The sequence below is a fragment of the Euphorbia lathyris genome, chromosome 9, assembly GCF_963576675.1.
Source record: "Euphorbia lathyris chromosome 9, ddEupLath1.1, whole genome shotgun sequence".
In the NCBI taxonomy this organism is placed as follows: Eukaryota; Viridiplantae; Streptophyta; class Magnoliopsida; order Malpighiales; family Euphorbiaceae; genus Euphorbia; species Euphorbia lathyris.
In genome coordinates, this window is record NC_088918.1 from 31,592,860 (window position 1) to 31,608,503 (window position 15,644).

General features: G+C 37.0%; 2 protein-coding genes across 5 annotated transcripts; both read right to left on the bottom strand.

Moving 5' to 3' along the window:
• Positions 1 to 260: 260 nt before the first annotated feature.
• On the bottom strand, positions 261 to 7,817 carry LOC136206446 (uncharacterized). 4 transcript variants are annotated; one of them, XR_010676278.1, is made up of 2 exons: positions 7,558 to 7,817; positions 261 to 1,043 (listed from the first exon to the last, which is right to left on the bottom strand). XR_010676278.1 is itself a non-coding variant. In XM_065997502.1 (2 exons), the coding sequence occupies exons 1-2, from the start codon at positions 7,497 to 7,499 to the stop codon at positions 973 to 975; spliced, it is 1,476 nt and encodes a 491-aa protein (XP_065853574.1). In that variant the 5' UTR covers positions 7,500 to 7,542; the 3' UTR covers positions 261 to 972. The 4 variants fall into 4 exon arrangements, 1 of the variants encoding a protein (XP_065853574.1); XM_065997502.1 differs by lacking the exon at positions 7,558 to 7,817 and adding an exon at positions 6,095 to 7,542; XR_010676280.1 differs by lacking the exon at positions 261 to 1,043 and adding an exon at positions 1,064 to 1,878.
• Positions 7,818 to 8,096: 279 nt separating this feature from the next.
• On the bottom strand, positions 8,097 to 10,363 carry LOC136206145 (U-box domain-containing protein 9-like). Its single transcript, XM_065997080.1, has 2 exons — positions 9,891 to 10,363; positions 8,097 to 9,376 (listed from the first exon to the last, which is right to left on the bottom strand). Exons 1-2 carry the CDS (start codon positions 10,152 to 10,154, stop codon positions 8,327 to 8,329), a joined length of 1,314 nt encoding a protein of 437 aa, XP_065853152.1. The 5' UTR covers positions 10,155 to 10,363; the 3' UTR covers positions 8,097 to 8,326.
• Positions 10,364 to 15,644: the final 5,281 nt, after the last annotated feature.

Consider the following 15,644-nt stretch of genomic DNA (forward strand, 5'->3'; position numbering starts at 1 on the left):
AGTTAACCGAATTCTTAGTGATTCCAATTTAAACCAAATCACATGTTCATGCGCTTAATTGTTGTTAAGATATTCAGATGATTACAAATCCTAATCCTAACGTTGTTCAATGAAAGAAAAAGCAAAAGTCCGGCCGAACCGTCACCTGAACCTCCAATGATGGTCTGATTTTATAGATTAACAAACATGCAAACAGTTCATATAAATTCAGATTTCTAAATTAAAGAGTAACAATCTCACGATAGAAAATAATGCTCGCCTTTGATTAATCCCTTAACCGAATAAAGTGTTTAGCTACACATAGTCATGAATTCGACTATGATAACCATTAAAGATGATAAAAATAAATAAAGCTAACTAAGAACCCAAAAAGAGAAAAAAACCTAAGAGAAGAAGTTTTGTTCCTCTTCTACTTATAGAGAAAACCCCCTCCTAAAAGTTAGGTAACCAAATAATATCTATCTAAATCAGCAACATCTTTTACAAATTTCAAATCCCTGATTTTATGCCTTCTTTTTCGAGTAGGAAAAGGTCCTGGTCAATTTGAACATCAGCACATTCGGAGGTCCTTAGTCTTGGGCAAGACTAACTCCATTCTCGTTTCAGCTCCTTTAATTCAGCACCAAATTCCTTTCTGGTCCAAAGTTTCTTCAATTAAGTCCAATTCTGCTCCTTTTAATCATTTAAGTCCTGTTGAGGCAAATCAAACCAAAACAAGCAATAATACCCAAAATAACATCAAATTAATTAAATAACCTAGCACTAAAGTGGACATTTGAACGTTGAATTGGAGACTTATCAACCAAGTTTGGTGGATTAGTTGGATCATGCTAGTCTTTATTTCATATGTGTCGGCCGGAATGGTGGGGGCAACGATTCCGTTGCGGTTTTGAGGACGATGCGGAGCAAGAATCTCCATCATCGAGCGCGTGTCATTGCCTCCACCATTGCGGTTGTTATTCACGGGTTGCACTAGCGGCCTTTGGTTGACCTTGGGCTGGTTAGCTTCATTGTTGAGGTTTGCCATTTTCTCTCTCCGAATCCTACAAAGAGTACGTTCAATTTCAAGATCAATAAGAATGAGAGTATCACTCCGAGATCGGGTGTGCATAAAATAAATAAATGAAATAATTATAAACAAGAAAAAATGTTGTTAGTAAAAAGTATATATAAACAATTTATACAAAAATAATGCTTAGACTAACAATAAAACGTTTTTGTCTAATATTGCAAGAAATTATAAATCCCCGGCAACGGCGCCAAAAACTTGATGGCGTAGCGTACGGGTAGAGCTTTTATGACGACGATGATGTATATTATGATAAGTGCGTTACGACTATGGATGTGATCTTCCTAAATTCTCTATCTCTACTAGACTCCACTACTTAGGGGCAAGTGTACCCCGTCGTATCAAGTAATAATCCGGTTAAGACCGGGTATCGAATCCACGGGATTTATAACTACAAGTATTAAACGACTCGGTTTTATATGTTATCTAAGCGGTGAATACTTTGAGTTGATTCGGGAAACAACTACAAACTACTCCTAACTACGGGTGAGACAAATTTATATAACAAAAACTCTACGAAGTGATATGGAAGGCGATAAGTTATAAATATGACAAACAATGACTCTCAATATATAAACGGTTAATGATTTACTCTTGCAATGACGACTACGTGTAGTGTGACCGACCCGTGAAGTACTTAGACTACGTGGTTCCTAGTCAATGCGTGTCTAATGCTTGGGACTAGAAATTAGGGCCCGTAAGTTCCGTGGTTTGTCAATTCCTACGGTTTCCGGAGCGTCACTTTCGGTAAGGCAACACCTATATGAATCCCTAAAGATAGCCCGAATGGCGTCGGAAATCACGTTCTCCTACACAATAATCAATTACGAGTATCAAAACAAGTAGCAAACATCAACACAAATATAGAAAAAGAGATTATGAATCATAAATTGTAAATATGGAGAATGTAAATATGAAATACAACCAAGCCTAGTACATAGGAATAGTACAAGCTAATTAGCAAGTGAAAAGGGAAGAATCCACCCTCGGAACTAGCTAACCGGACTCAAGGCCGTCTCTTAGGACTTGGAGGTGGAGCTTTCGAGCTTAGTGAACGGAGATGGAACGGAACTTTGATGGAATACCGGAATCAACGAACAAGCTCTCAAGGTGATAGAGAATTGCTATATAAATTAAAATCTCAAACTATATAACAAGAACTTAAACTATATTAAGAATTGTATAACAAAAGCTTCTTTTTGGGTCTTTTAAATGAGTGCTAGTCACTCCTATTTATACACATCAAGCTAGGGGTATAATTGTGATTTCATAAGATACAAGCATGGAGGAACATGATTTTCTACAGATTTCCCATGACACGCCTCGCGTATGGTGAGGGACGCCCCGCGTATTTGCCCATTCCGTCAGAAATCTCCTGCATGTGGACCAAATCAAGATCTTGTTGTCTCAACCACGCCCCGCGTGGACTGGGGTGCGCCTCGCGTGGTTGAGTTTCTGAGATTTTATTGCTTGAATTGGGTCTTTTACGCCACGCGTAGCTGAAGCACGCCTCGCGTAAATAAGTCTCTGAGCTTTTTGGATTGAAGAACTTCCTTACACGCCCCGCGTGTAAGGTGGGACGCCCCGCGTAGGAGCAGTTGACTCTGGGAGACCATGCAGTCTGACTTTCAGGATTAGGCTTATCATTTCTGACATATGTTCCACGCCTCACGTGGAGGTTGATACGCCCCGCGTATCGGTGAGTAGATCCCACGTGGTGCCTGTGGATTGAGCAATTATTTCTGACCAAGTGTTTCACGCCCTGCGTGAAGGGTGATACGCCCCACGTATGTCGGTGGATTTTCACTCCTTGCTCGTACCTGAAATACAATCCTCGAGAGCCGAGTTAGCTTGACGTTTTATTAATAAGGAAAATTAACCGAAAGTACGGAATTTATTTTTATTTCGTTATTTTATTAAAACACTCTATTCTTGCAATTAAACTTATTTATTTCTTCTAAAATTAAACCGTAAATCACGCTAAAAGATAGGGACGAAACGCCCCTATCAGCAGTCATCATCTCGTCAGGGAGAGGAGTAATCGCAACCGAACTTAGATTAACGTTATCGCACCAGCAATCCTGCCAAAACAAGGTATCCCTGCCATTAAAAATGATTCGACCCACTCCTTTCTTTATCACACAGCTGCCCGCCACAATGCTTTTCCAAGTGGATGAATGGGAAGGATTCGCTTGGAACTTATTAAGGCCAACCCTCTGACCAAAGTATTTAGCATGAAGAACCTGAGCCCAGCGCGAGTCATTATCCACAAGGATTTTCCAACTAAGCTTTCCAATCATTGCTAGGTTGAAGCGCCGCATACTCTTAATGCCAAGGCCTCCATTGGCTTTTCTCAAACCAGCAGTACCCCAATTTACAAGATGAATTCGACGTTGGCCTCCTTGAGAGCCCCAAAGAAACCCTCGGTTACAAGCATCAATTTTATTGCAAATACTTTTAGGGAGGAGAGTGGTTTGCATAGAGTAACTAGGAATAGCTGAGATTACCGATTTGACAAGGGTAAGGCGACCGGCAAAGTTCAGACACTTTTCTTTCCACCCGGCTAGTTTAGAATGCACTCGATCAATCACGTGCTTATAAGTTTCCTTGGAGACGCGTTTGTGGAGGAGGGGCATTCCCAAGTACATACCCAAATCATTAGTTTGGGGGAACCCAAGAATATCACAAATGCCTCTGCTAGTAACATTTGAGACATTAGAGGAAAAGAAGACTCTTGACTTCTACGGACTGATTTTTTGCCCCGAGCTGGCACAAAACTGGTGAAGAACATCTCTGATTATGAGAGCTTGATTCACATTAGCTTCAGCCAAAAGAACTATATCCTCCGCGAAGAAAATGTGAGATAAAAGAGGGCCTCCGCGAGAGAGAGCAATAGGGTGCCATGCCTCATCCCGGATCGCATCAGAAATAAGATGGTTAAGCCTTTCGAGGCAGAGCACAAACAAGTAAAGGGATATGGGGTCTCCCTGTCTAAGGCCACGAGAGGGATTGAATCACTGAAGTTGCTCCCCGTTCCATAGAACACTCATGTGAGACCCTGAAACACAGTTCATAATAAGATCAGTTAGCTGCCTATTCAAACCCATCACATTGAGAGTATCTCTAAGAAAGTCCCACGAGATTCTATCATACGCCTTCTCGAGATCAAGTTTCATGACCATGAGACCCTTTCTACCTTTCTTCTTTTTAAACGAGTGGAGAACTTCCTGAAGAAGAATAACGTTATCTGAAATCTGGCACCCGGGGACAAAGCTACTTTGCATAGGACTAACAACAGTGCGGAGGTACGGCTTGAGCCTATTAATAATACACTTAGTGATAGTCTTATATAACACATTGCAGAGACTGATGGGTCTAAACTGAGAGATCAATTCCGGATTAGCAATTTTAGGGATGGTGGTGAGCAAGGTGTTATTCCACCCCAGAGGGATAGACCCTGAAGAAAGAGCCAAACAAACAACTTCACATACCTGATTCCCAACCGAGGCCCACAACTTCTGAAAGAACCTAGCTTGGAAGCCATCGGGACCAGGCGCTTTGAGAGGACTCATATCAAAAAGAGACAACCTAACTTCATCAGGGGTAAAAGATTTTGAGAGGTTAGCAACAACCGTGCTAGGGAGAGCAGGGAACGTACTACAAGAAGTCAAAATCGGCCGAGAGTCCAGTTCCTTGGTGTAAAGATGTTCAAAATAACTCGAGACCATTTCTTTAAGCTTAGAAGCATCCCAAACCCAAATCCCAGCGTCATTTTCTAAGGCCCTCAATCTTGTTCCTGCGTCGACGGATAAAAGTAGACGTGTGAAAGAAAGATGTGTTTTTATCCCCAAAGCACAACCACTTCACGCGTGACTTCTGATACCAACGAACTTCTTCTTGCAATAAAACAATGTCAAGCTCCCTCATGAGTTTAGCTTCTAACCGAATCAGCCCCCCTGTGATTCGATCACTAAGGCACTTTTGAACACCTGCAAGGCGCCTCAGTAAACTTCTCTTTCTAGAGTAGATATTCCCAAACGTCTCTTTGTTCCAACTCTGAAGCTCAGGAATCAAATTCTAAAGACTATCGCCAATTCTCACTGACCCATCCCAGACCGAGCTGAAGAAATGTCTGAAGTTTTCATGGCTGAGCCAAGCAGCTTCAAATCTGAAGGGCTTATTGCTAGGACCCAACTTCTCAAGGCGGAGACTCACAGATATAGATGCGTGGTCGGAACGGTTCCTCGGAAGATGCCGAACAAAGGCCTCTGGGAACAAATTACGAAACGAAGTATCACATAAAGCATGGTCAAGGCGACAAGCAATACGGGTACGAGGAGAAGAGCCCCTGAACCAAGTAAAGCACGGGCCCGAGAAACCCATATCCACAAAATTCATATCATTAATCCAGTTAGAGAAAAGGGTACTCCAGAACACTCGAGGACCCACCTTGTTTCTCATTCATAGACTTAATGCAGTTAAAGTCTCCAACAACAATCCAGGGACCCAACACACTGGCTTTCAGGGTGAGCATCTCAGACATAAAAGTGCGTTTGAAAGTAAGCTGGGGACGAACATAAGCAAAGGTGGCAAAGAACGAGGAATCATGCAGCGGACCCCCCACACAAGTAATGCGAGTATGCAAAAACTATCTATTTTTAGCAAGAACGGTAATTATGTACTTAGCCGAGTTCCAAAAGACCCAAATACCGCCACTAAAACCTTCTGTATCTACCACATCCACATTCGAAAAATTCAATTTCTTCCTCAGGTCCTCCGCTCGCGTAGAGGGAAGACAAGGTTCAAGGAGAGCTAACACATCTGGCTTGTGCAAAGACAACAAATGACGCAGAGCCCGGTGAAACTCATTACCACCGGCTCCGAAGCAATTCCAAGAGATAATCATTAAGATAAAGAAAAAGAGAAGCAAAGAAAGTTATTGCTTTCGCACAACAGAGGACTAACCTCCTTCAACTACAATCATATTCAAGTCTTTAGATAGAAGAGGTTCTAAGGAAACATTACCAGCTCTACTTCGCTTATTGCTGCCTGGAGAGCCATCGGGATTACGACCATTCTCCTTGCCCCTGTAGGCTTTGTCGACATCCATAGAAGCATCGGCAACTTCATCACACAGATCCCCAAAGATATTATGGGAGCTAAGGTCACGAAAGCCAGGGGGGCCACTAAAAGTAGGTTTAGGAGCCGCCACACCACTAGACTTCGAGGCACCAAAAGTAAACTCCTTGTTGATGCTTCCATTTCCAAGAACGACACCTTTGTTTTTCGCCTCCCTGGAACCATTCTTTTTGTATTGCACTTGGCCTTGTGGGTTTTGCTTAGAAGAGTCAGTAGTGGGGCTTGGGGTCTTCTCAGAGGCAACAACTTGTCTAGGAACTCGAGGTGTGTATTTCCGTTTGGGCACTATCATCCACTCACCATAGGTCGACTCTTTGTGAGAAACCTGATTCATAACAGACTCAGCTGTAGTGTCATGATCATCCTTCCCCATTCCTGCCTCCAAACCGGCACCAACGGATTCACTAGAAGTCGAGACAGTACTAGGCGAAGTCGAAGTTTGAGGTATCGCGTCTGTACTCTTCAAGATACTCAAATTTGGGCATTCCTCTCTAGTATGTCCGTATCGACCACAATTGGTGCAAGCAACATACAACCACTCGTACTCGATATGATAGACACTGCCATTTAAACGAAATTGAGCAGTTAGAGGCTTTGATAGGTCGATTTCAACTCCAACTCTCGCGAATTTCCCTCTTGCTTTCCCCGCTGTATTCCTATCCACTCTTATAGCTTTCCCAAACGAGTTACCTATCAGCATTAGACAATCTTCATCGTAGTACTGCAAGGGAAGCTTGGGGAACCTGGCCCACACAAGTGTCGACACAACTGTAGCTTCAGATGGCACAAAGGTAGGAGACCAGGTACGAACGGTTAAATAGTGACCTTGAACCATCCAAGGTCCGTCACGGACAACATGCTCTCTATCCATAGGATTCTGAAATTTGACCAAATGGAACCCGTGGCCTAGGTCCATCATATCCATCTTGCCTTTTGGTTTCCAGATTTCCAAGGCTCTTGTACGCAAGGCAATAAAGCCTACATTACGGCCTAAAATCTTCACAATCAGAGCACAACTCCAAGCCTTCGACCATTCTTGGACCAAAGCAAGAGCAATAGTGATATTAGGAAAAAAGGGATTACCTTCGTCGAAATCAATTTTTCCCATACCATTTGCTCTTAGGTCAATCGGGATTCTAGGTTGGTCTTCCATCGTTTCATCGACGGCGGCATCTCTGTAGGACTTTGGTGAAGGTGGGCGACTCATTTGCGGCAAGCCTCCACCATCAGGAGGAACCAGGGGAGGGGTGGCAGTGTGGTTCAGAGGAGGGGGCTGCTCGGAGGCGGCCATGGCAGTAGAAAGAACAAGGCAATCAAATTATACTACTCAGTTGACAGTAATCACTAACCTCAATGGCGAGAACGGACCTCCGAATCAAATCCGTGCGCTGACCGATTGCGACTGCGTCTTCAAACAGCCATCGCCCAGAAATCACCGCTTGAGGAGAGAAGAATAACCAAGATAAAGCCCCAGAAATCCTGCTTGAGGAGAACGCTGGAAAAGGGGAATTTAGAAAAGTCTGCTAAACCTCAATATATCCATGACCCAACTAAATGATTATGGATAGCTACCAAGAAAACAGAGTAAATAGGGAAATCCCTAAGCCTAAAAATGCTTTAACTTGTAGTAGAATTTGTGGTGTATAGATTAACAAAAAAATTATGGAATAATGAGTCACCCCATCTTTACTAAGATACGTGTCTTCCTTCTATTTTCCCGTTTGAAATACTGCTCTTTTGTCACCATAAAACTTTTCCAATCCTAAACTAAACTAGTTGTATATATATAATCTTAATTTCTGCCGACACTCTATACTTACTTGCTGCACAATACTAGGCCCTGCCCAATCAAATGAATCCAAAACATCAATTGAAAAACAGACAGATATTCAAAAAATCACCACAAGGGGCTTGATGTTTACTCTTGAATCAAAAGAAAAGACACATGATGATTATCTATTCTATTAGGTTCATATAGACATACCAAAACTTGTCTAAGGTATGCACACTTTATACAGCTTAACTAGGCTAACAGTATTGGTTTGTTTCTTTGTACAATTGCAAAACTCAGAATGTACACTTTGATTCTCTCAAGTAATTAACAATTTGTGTGTGTTATCATGTCGTATCAGTAAGTACAACTGCTTTGTCAAGCCACTTTAGGATACCTTCCGCCTTCCGTTTCGCTCTCAATGAACCGTCTTTTGCAAGTTTTGATATTGTTTGATACGCATTTTCCTCATTCCTGATATTGCTCAATACACTCCGCTCATTCAAACAGATTGCATACAAGATTACCACAAAATTCTCCTTGTTGTGTGCAGTATTTTCGTACCGCAAAAGTCTCAGCAAATAATATATCGCATTTAGTTCCAGCATTTCAGCGATTGCCTGTGGATAGTTCGCAAGCATAGCAATAATTGTCGTCAACTCATCCACGAGTATCCCATCCAACATCTTCCTGAACATCACCCGGACTGCCCCTTCGTGCACTGCGATCTCTCGATTCTCTGTGGCAATGCAGAGGTTGTATATTGCAGCTGCAGCATCCTTAGCAGCTCTTTGATTTCCTTTCCCTACAAGAACAATCAGAGGCTTGAAAGCACCGGATTTTCCAATAAGAATTTTGTTCGAATCGATAGCTGAAAGGGTAAAAAATGCAGCAGCAGCATTGCTTCTTGTTTCCATGTTTCCAACTTCCAAAGCATCAATTAGTATAGGCATAATAAGGGGATTTTCTGCAACTATTGCCTTATTCTCATCAGGAATTGAGATGTTTAAGATGGCAGTAATCAAATTTTCTTGGAGATCAGGCTGAGAACCGGGGTCACTGTTAGCCAATGGGAGGACTAGTCTGGTAATGCCCATAGTCAACTCGCCCAGTATGATCCGAGTTTTGGGGTTCTTTTTCGTTAACACTCGAAGCTGTTTAGAAGCATCAATTTGATCAGAAAGGGTAGAGGAAGACAGCTTGTCAATCAATGAATTCAAGAAGCTTCTGTTGGCATCGATAGTGACATTGTCATCAGGATGTGAAGCAGGATTTGGGAGCTCAACCCCATGTTCCTTGCACCATCTCGAAATCATTTCTCTCACCAAAAAATTGGGGATAATGACAGTTTCAGAGAGGCCATCATCATTTTCCTGGATGGATACTCGATCATAAGTCTGCAGAAAAACAAAAATGAATAAAACAATAAGCCTGCGAGTTCATATCTAAAAAAAGAGAGCAACCAGCAAGATGATCATCAAAGAACCCAATCATAAAGATTTGAAAAAGATAAAACCATCAAAACTATGCTTAATTAACCTCCAATCTTGAAATTATGCTTAAATATCGAGTTATCAATCTCCATTGTTGATGACCAAAGATATCCCAATCCTCAATTACAAATTTGGGCACTACTAAAAAAATGCAGAAATCTATACTAAGAAGCAAAAGAAACAAACAGCTTCACGAATCTTTAATCAATTCTACTAAGAACACCAAATATCTCAGAAACTGAAATGCAGGCATATCTTTAGGAGGAAAATCGAAGATCATGAAGTAAAAAACTCATAAAGATCCATTGAAATTGAAATGTACAATAGAAAATCGAAGAACAACTTGACATAAAACCCTCTAACTATATAATCCCCCAATAATCAGTGAAAGAAAGAAGAAGAAAATGCAAATTGAAACCTGGCCAGAAGAGATAACAACAGGGTCAGACATGAGTTCTCCTGAAATAGGGCATTTGAAATCATTGGGAACAACATTGACATCTTCCACCAGTTTCAAAGAATTAAAAGAATCACCGAGTTTGAATTGCATAAACGCATTCAAAATCTTTACGGCTTCATCAAGGAACTCCAAACTACAATCTTCCTCATCCAAAATTGCGGTAACAAGCCTATGTAATTCTTTCTTCAACTCTTTTACAGTAGGCGGCAAAGTGCTAGCCATAATAAGAAGAAGAAAACGGAAAATTACAGTAAATCAAATTGAGTTCTTCTCGAGTAAGAATTGAAAGTAAAGATCGTAAATGGTGTGAATCATCGTCTTCTTGTTCATTCAGGTTTCTTGTTGCAGTTTCTTTCTTGCACTTTCTTTCTTTGGGGGTTTCTCTCTCTCTCTCTCTGTCTATCTCACTTTCTAAACGCAGTTAACAAAAATAAAATGGAAAAAGAATTAATGAAAAACAAATATTTGTTTCCTCTTTTTGCAGAATATATGTAGTTCGCACACTGCTGACATAATATGGTACTGTAGCGATGACGGACTAATCATTTCTTGCCATGTCAGCACATCATTCAAATATTTATTTTAAATTAAATATTTTTCCTATATATAAAGTTCAAATTTTGAATTGACAGTTAAATCCCGAAATTATTGTAAAAATAAATAAGGCAGTATTTTTTTTTAATAAATTGATTATTTGATTTTCTATTCGTAACTTCCTTTTTCAATTAATTATATATATATATATATATATATATTAAAATCAAAATTAAATTAGGCTCTTTCAACAAAAAAAAAAATATCAAAAATTACTTTAATCGATTAGCAATTCTGAGTGTGACTAAATTAACGTGGGTATAGCTAAATATTTGAACAGTAATTTTGTTAAATGATATGATAAATTACGCGAATATGGCGGCTTTAATTGATCAAATAATGGATAATTGATTTTTTTTTATAATCACTAATTGAATGCCTCTATTACTGCACTTTGATTTGGCAAATTAATTGAAATACTGTACTAGACTGTAATACTTTTTTTCACTAATTATGTTTTTACTTCAAACGTGGAGATCAAATACTAAAATTAAGCATAATTATCCAAAATTGCTAATTTAGTTGCTCTAATACATGTATGATCTTTTATTTTAGGCTTAACGCTTCTCCAGCACCATTCACTTATTTAAATTGGTCATTTTACCAATCAAACTCATCGAATGTCCTGTTTACCCCCTAACTCCATAAAAATTGTATTTTTCATCCCCATAACTTATCCAAATTGGTCATTTTATTCATCCTCAACTTATTGAATGTCCTATTTACCCCCTTAACTCTATAAAAGTGGTATTTCTCATCCCTTATGATCATATTTACCCACTTAACTCCATAAAAATGGTATTTCTTACCCTTTTATAGTACAAAATTAATAGGACTTATTCAAATGAGTTTGAAAAAAATATATTTTTAACATCAACTTTTTATTTTGTTTTAATTTTATATTATATTGATCCTTTATATGTTTATTACAATAATATTGTATAATTAGATAATCAAAATTTATTTGCCAAAAAAAAAAGATAATCAAAATTTAGCTAGCTAAAAAAGTTGAAAAGAGAAAGAACGAATAAAAAATACAAATAACAAGAACATTAATATAAACAAGTTAAATACATTATATGTAAGGATAATGTACCAAAACAGGCCTATGATTTTTGGGGAAGTATCAATTTAGGTTCCATGTACAAAATAGCATAAATATAGGTTTAATGTTTAAAAAAGGTTATCAATTTAGGCTTCAATAACGGATTGTAAGGAGTGAAAAATACCACTTTTATGGAGTTAAGGGGGTAAATAGGACATTCTATGAGTTGGGGGGATAAATGGATAAGTTGAGGAGGTGAGAAACCACTTTTATCGAGTTAAGGGAGTAAATAGGACATTCGATGACATGAGGGGATAAAATGACTAATTTTGACAAGTTAATGGGATGGAGGAGCATTATGCCTTTATTTTATTCTAACATTTCTTTCCCACTTTCTTTATATGATCATATCCTTTGTCTTTTTTACTACCGGCCTATCCATGCATATCATTTTGCAAGCTCATTGATCCAAATATCCCTGTTACTGTAATTCCGAAAACGCCTCACACACTGCTTTGGCAAATACAACGTTGAATCGCAAAACCATTCCCGGATCATCGATTTTGTGTTTGATCCTCTCTAATTTCTCCCTTCTTCAGATTACCGTTCCTTTGTCACTTCCAATGAAATTTCTAATTACGAAGTCGTTTTCGGATATCCCAATTCAAATATAGTACTTCCATTTACGCACTAACATAACACAATTCCTGACACATCGCAAATCCTAATATACCTAAATTCATAGGTGTCAATCATTTGGTGGGGCAAGTAGACATTCAGCTCATTAATGTTAGGCCGTCCAACGACCTAATTGGAAATGGCGTTCTATATTAAAAAATTATTGGAAAATGTAATTCAACTTCTCATGAAATTGGTTTTCAACTTCAATTACTTGCTCCTCTTAACGTATTGTTACGGTTAAGTCCAGTGTGCTTGGCACAAATCGTCTGACAACCTCAAGTTATTCGTCAATGCGTATCTTTTTTTTTGTTAGATCCCTGTTTACACCTTCATCGTCAATGACCTTCCTATGAAAATGACATCTATCTTTCCATGAAAGGGTTTAAGCTCTAATAGGCTGGTTTTATACTATCTCTTCGAAATCAGTTTAATGCATACCCTACATTTGATACTTTACTTCCATCTACATTACATATACAACTAGCGGTGTTGCTTTAGACCCCGATACAAAAGTATATGTTGTGCCTCTGTAGTATGCATACAACTGCTTTCACTAAAAGTTTATAGAAAAAATAAAGAAAATTGTTAAGCTAATCAATTTTGCATTACGATCTCGGAAGTCACATCTCAAACTCCTTCTATTTGTGTTAATAAGAAGGGATGGAGAGAACATCTTACATGGGCTCGGATGAAAATTCATTTTCCTTATTAAGACATGCACTTTTTGTTAGTTTGACAACATCATGCTTACTTTTTCGTGTTTAGTTTGGTCTACAAAGACGCCACTAGGATGGTAGCTGCATTCCATTCTGAAAAATCTCTTTCTCGTACGAAATATGTTTGTGCACATTTAATTAAGAGAAGATGAAACTTGTATCCCAACATCTACCAAATCGGAAATTCTATTTTTTTGAGAATTTTATGAGGCCATATGCTTTTTTTGTTATCGCACCTTAGAGTTGAAGTGCTTATAATAAGTGGAAGTTGATGGGTATGTACATGTTCATGTTAGTATTTCTTGTGGTTATTAGTTATATTGTCTGTTTTCAAAATCAGTACTAGATAGACATCTGATGTTGTTTATGAAACTTGAACAAAAATTGTATTGAACATGCCTAATTAAATGTTTTGTCATTTTATGTGTTCATAACTTTGGTGTTAATAGCATCAAAGCACCTACATATTGATATCATGAAACTTGAACCATAGATCCATATTGCCTAGGGATACTACAGATTGCATTTTAAAACTGTTATATTTTCATACAAGGTGTTGCTGAAATACCAAATTTGTTATTAGCTGACAACTTGAACACTTTTGAAGATAAGTTTTTCTTTCCCTTTTGTACTATATAACATGTTTATTTTGTGCATTTTTTGTTTATGGTTTAGAGGTGTAGGTAATGAGCGGTACTAGTTGACATAAATTGTATTTATTGTGTTTATACTTTAAGGTGGAGAGGTCAAACGGTAAAATTGAGCATAAATATCCAAAATTTACAATTGCGCCCCGGTTTATCAAGTGTGTAACAGTCAGTGATGGTGTTGTAGGAAAGACTTGCATGCTTATTTGTTATATACAAGGTTACGCTCGCAGGTATCATTTTTTTACTTCATTATTTTCTAATAATTATATATTTTGAATTTCGAAAGCAAGAATAGGAAACTAACAAAGGAATAGAAAACAAAAATGAAGGGACGGAAAATAAAATTATATGAGAATTATCGTTGTCTCATTTTTTTTTCTAAAATAAGAGAAAATATCAAGATATAGACATATAAAGAGGAGAGTGAAAATGTTTTGTGCCCATTAATTAAAAAATTTACTTTTTCTTAATGAAGTATTAAGTCCATAAATTGATTTTAGTTAAATAGAATTAAATCACAATTATAACCACTCGGCACAGATAAAAACGTTTATAATTAATATGTGAAATTAATTCTATTAATTAGAGTCATTATGCTCAATATTTTTAGAAATTGAAGAGATTCAAATAATAACATTTTTAATTAATATTTTTCAACAACCTGTCCTATAATCATGTTTCATTTTTATCTATTTATTTGTTAAAAACTCTTGAAATACTAAGAATTTTGTACAACCCACATTATAATGGTTAATAACTTTATAGGCATGTGTTACAAAAGCAATGGTCTGAATAATTAATTTACATTTTTGGATTTTAAGTATCAAAATTTATTTTTTTTACCTTCATTTTGAGTTCATATCTAGCACAATCCAAATTTTCCATGAATAATTGGAAGCTTACAGTCTTCTGTCTGCAAGAGTGCATAAAAACATAACTTCTTATTGATGATGATGATAATAATAATAATAATAATAATAATAATAATAATAATAATAATAATAATGTAGAATCTAAAAAATGAGAAAAGAACTTAGAATGGTAATAATGATATAACATAATTTATAATTGAAATAAAGTTTGTAAGTATAATGTTTCAATACCTCTTTAATTATTTTCTTCAATATGTCTCCAACTTCAATGAACCACTATTGCGTGAAACTTTATATCTACTCGTACCAAAATGCATAAAAGTAAAAAAAATACAATTCATAGGAGTTATATAAACAAAATTTTAAAAAAATTAGTACACTTCACCAGATTCTGAATTGAAAAATTAATCTAACTTTAATTAAACCTAACAGTTGAGTTCATATAAAGCCGAAAATCTAAATTTCAGTTAGAGTCGACAATCGAAATGATTATGCCTAGCAACATATACTAAAAAGAATGCAGATGTATAAAATCTTTATTTTAGTCATTTTGAAAAAAAAAGACAAATAAAAAAGAAAACATAGATAAAGTAACGAGAGAGATGGAACATGGGTAACAATAGAAAAGAAATTTCATCTCTGAAAAATAGAATTATAACAACTATTGTTTTATAAAAATAAAGCAGCAATATAATTGAGAACAAAATAACTACTATATATTGAAAAGTTTGAATAATTACCTTCAGAAACATAAAGATTTTCACAAATCTTCTATTTCTATTGGATTTCTTAAATTGGAGATATCAAAGTTTAACTTCTCAAAATTCTTGAAGAAAATGCTACTAAATAATTTATAAATGGAAACTACTTCTAAATAGATCTAAATCTCTTAATGAAATAAGAACAAAATTATAAGACTATATTATTTAAATTAAGAACAAAATTATAAAACTATATTACAAGAGTATGAAAAACAAAACTAATACATCATCAAAATTAAAGATTGATGGGGACTTTTTTTTCGGTGCCCAATGAATATAATGGTGAAATACTATCTATCATACTTCATATATAGATTTATTTATGACTTTTGGATTTCCTCCATTTTGTGTTTTTCATTTTTCTGTACCTCTTACTTTCTTTTATTACTTTAA

What these genes read in the sequence shown, in the direction of transcription:
- LOC136206446 (XM_065997502.1), bottom strand. Translation starts at nt 7,499, where the DNA reads ATGGCCGCCTCCGAGCAGCCCCCTCCTCTGAACCACACTGCCACCCCT. An exon ending in CAATAAGCGAAGTAGAGCTG is followed by an intron (nt 1,044 to 6,094) that starts GTAATGTTTCCT and finishes TACTCTTTGTAG; the next exon opens with GATTCGGAGAGAGAAAATGG.
- LOC136206145 (XM_065997080.1), bottom strand. Translation starts at nt 10,154, where the DNA reads ATGGCTAGCACTTTGCCGCCTACTGTAAAAGAGTTGAAGAAAGAATTA. An exon ending in TTGTTATCTCTTCTGGCCAG is followed by an intron (nt 9,377 to 9,890) that starts GTTTCAATTTGC and finishes GTTTTTCTGCAG; the next exon opens with ACTTATGATCGAGTATCCAT.